Source organism: Myotis brandtii, unplaced genomic scaffold, assembly GCF_000412655.1.
Source record: "Myotis brandtii unplaced genomic scaffold, ASM41265v1 scaffold105, whole genome shotgun sequence".
Classification (NCBI taxonomy): domain Eukaryota; kingdom Metazoa; phylum Chordata; class Mammalia; order Chiroptera; family Vespertilionidae; genus Myotis; species Myotis brandtii.
The window spans coordinates 1,998,450-2,000,777 of NW_005353538.1; the positions used below are offsets into that span (position 1 = coordinate 1,998,450).

A 2,328-nucleotide genomic window follows, 5' to 3' on the forward strand; every position below is an offset into this window, starting at 1 on the left:
CGAGAGCTCGGTGCCTCCGCTGACGTGCGGTCCCCTTGCAGCTCACATCCACCCGGCCTGCCTCCCCATGCACGGACAGACCTTCAGCCTCAATGAGACTTGCTGGATCACGGGCTTTGGCAAGACCAGGGAGACAGATGGTGAGAGGCGGGGTGCTAGGCTGTGTGCGTGTGCACATGCGTGCCTGTGCGGGTGCCGTGTGTGTGTGTGTGTGTGTGTGTGTGTGTGTGTGTGTGCAGTGTGTGGGGTGACATGCTGTGTAGGTAGGTAAGGGCCTAGCTAATGAGGGTTTGGGTCTCTGACCTCACGGGCCTGGGTGGGACTGTGTGACCTGTGTGTACGTCAAAGCAGTCATGTGACCGTGCCCTCCGGCTAAGACCACTGTGAAACTTCTAGAACCGCACAGGTGGGGCTCTGCTCCTGCCCGAGTGGGACACTCGCCGCGGAGAGCCAGGGCGCCTCCCAGCAGGGGTATCGGGAAGGACTCGGCACAGGGCCTGGGGCTTGGGTTTCAGGGGAGCTGTCTCTAGAGCGGATGCTGTCGGGGAGCAGGTCTGTGATCGGGTCCCTGAGTCATCTCGTCTGGGGCTGTGGCCACACGGGGTCTGCAGCTGCCATTGGCGAGGAAGCGGCGGCCGTCCCTCCTGGTGAGAGGGTGCTGGCACGCGGCGGTTTGCATGGCGACCTGCCTGCTTGCGCCTGTGCCCGCCCAGGTTAGGAAGCGCCCATCGCGGCCCCGGAGCGGCCTGGTCTGATGCTGGCCCTGTAGGTTTGTTTCTAGGCGCAGGAGACCGCCCAGGCCTGTCCGCCCCCCATGAGATGCAGGCCGGGCTCCCCTGCTCAGTGTGCCTGGCCGGGGAGCTGCTCTTTCTGACCTCGGCTCCCAGGCTGACCAGCTGGGTGACTGGCCGTCTCCATCTGCAGATGGGCCAGCTATACCTCCTCCAGCTCGTAGTTACTGGAAACAAAGGGGGGGCCCTGGGGGATGGCGCTTTGAGCACGGAAAAGCACCGTGCAGCATGCAAGGCAGACTGAGAGGCTGCGTGTCTGTGTCCGTCTGTCTGTCACGTGTAGAGAGCTGTGTCTGGCGTGAGGGTGTGTGTGTGTGCACATGTCTGGGCGGCCAACCCCAGAGATGGTCCTTCCATGCCGAGGGGCTGAGTTGGGGTCCTGGGCAGTTGGAAGGCCGGAAGCTGACATCTGACCCCCCCACCCCCCTCACTCCCTGAAGAGAAGACTTCCCCCTTCCTGAGGGAGGTGCAGGTCGGCCTCATCGACTTCAGGAAGTGCAACGACTTCCTGGTCTACGACAGCTACCTCACCCCCAGGATGATGTGTGCGGGGGACCTGCGGGGCGGCCGCGACTCCTGCCAGGTGAGCTGCTCCAGGTGGGGCTCAGGCTCCGGGACCCAGGGCCGTGGGGGAGGCGGAGGTGCTGATCAGAGGGGAATCGGGTGCCCAGCTTTCTTGCACAAGGCCCCTCCCCCGCTCTGCTGATGCGTGTACTCCCCGCAGGGGGACAGCGGGGGGCCCCTGGTCTGCGAGCAGAATGGCCGCTGGTACCTGGCAGGGGTCACCAGCTGGGGGACGGGCTGCGGCCAGAGGAACAAGCCCGGCGTGTACACCAAAGTGATGGAGCTCCTGCCCTGGATATACAGCAAGATGGAGGTGAGGCTGCGGGGCACTGCCGGCGGGGCAGCGCCCACAGGGGCACTGGGAGAGGGCCCCTTCCCCGCTCTCAGCGGGCCCCTCACGTCCCCCTACCAGGGGGTCACAAAGCGCAGAAGACAGGACAGGACAGGGGTCACACCCTGGGCCAGCCCCGCGATAGGTACTCTGCGCTCCTCGTCCTTGAGCGGAGCAGGGTCCGAGGGTTCAGGGGGTGGGCCTGCGGGGGTGTGGCCAGTGCTGCTCCTCTCCCCGGGATGGGGGGGGCACTGTGCATCACACAGGCCACGGGCCACGGACAGCTGGGGGACGGGGGAGGGGTCCAGGGAGGAGGGAGGGCTCCCCTCCTGGAAGTGGGTCCCTGGCGGAATGGGGTGTGTCAGGAAGTGGAGGTTCACCCCTCCAGCTGAGCCAGCCCTCCCTTCCCAGGCCAGTGTCTGAGCTGGAAGGCCGGTGTTCTGCCTGCTGAGGGCAGGACAGTGGCGCTCAGAGGGGACAGGGGAGCCGCCGGGGCTCAGAACCCGCCGCCATGGCTGTCCCTTCCCTCCTCTCGAGGGCCGCCAGCCGACAGGCGGGCTGAGTGGAGGCTCTGAGCCGCAGTGTCTGGCTCGTGGGCCCCGGCTCAGCCTCCCCTGTGTCCCTCCCCCACAGAGCGAGGTG

General features: G+C 66.2%; 1 protein-coding gene across 3 annotated transcripts in view; it reads left to right on the forward strand.

Annotated features, from left to right (window-relative positions):
• TMPRSS13 (transmembrane protease, serine 13) overlaps positions 1-2,328 on the forward strand; it is a 30,705-nt gene that overhangs the window by 27,815 nt on the left and 562 nt on the right. For 2 of the 3 annotated variants that reach the window (XM_014539215.1, XM_014539218.1), the window contains 4 exons: positions 42-140; positions 1,232-1,374; positions 1,516-1,668; positions 2,320-2,328. In XM_014539215.1, coding sequence (XP_014394701.1) covers positions 42-140; positions 1,232-1,374; positions 1,516-1,668; positions 2,320-2,328 — 404 coding nt within the window. The remainder of the gene's footprint in view (positions 1-41; positions 141-1,231; positions 1,375-1,515; positions 1,669-2,319) is intronic. The other variant, XM_014539212.1, reaches the window with a different exon arrangement.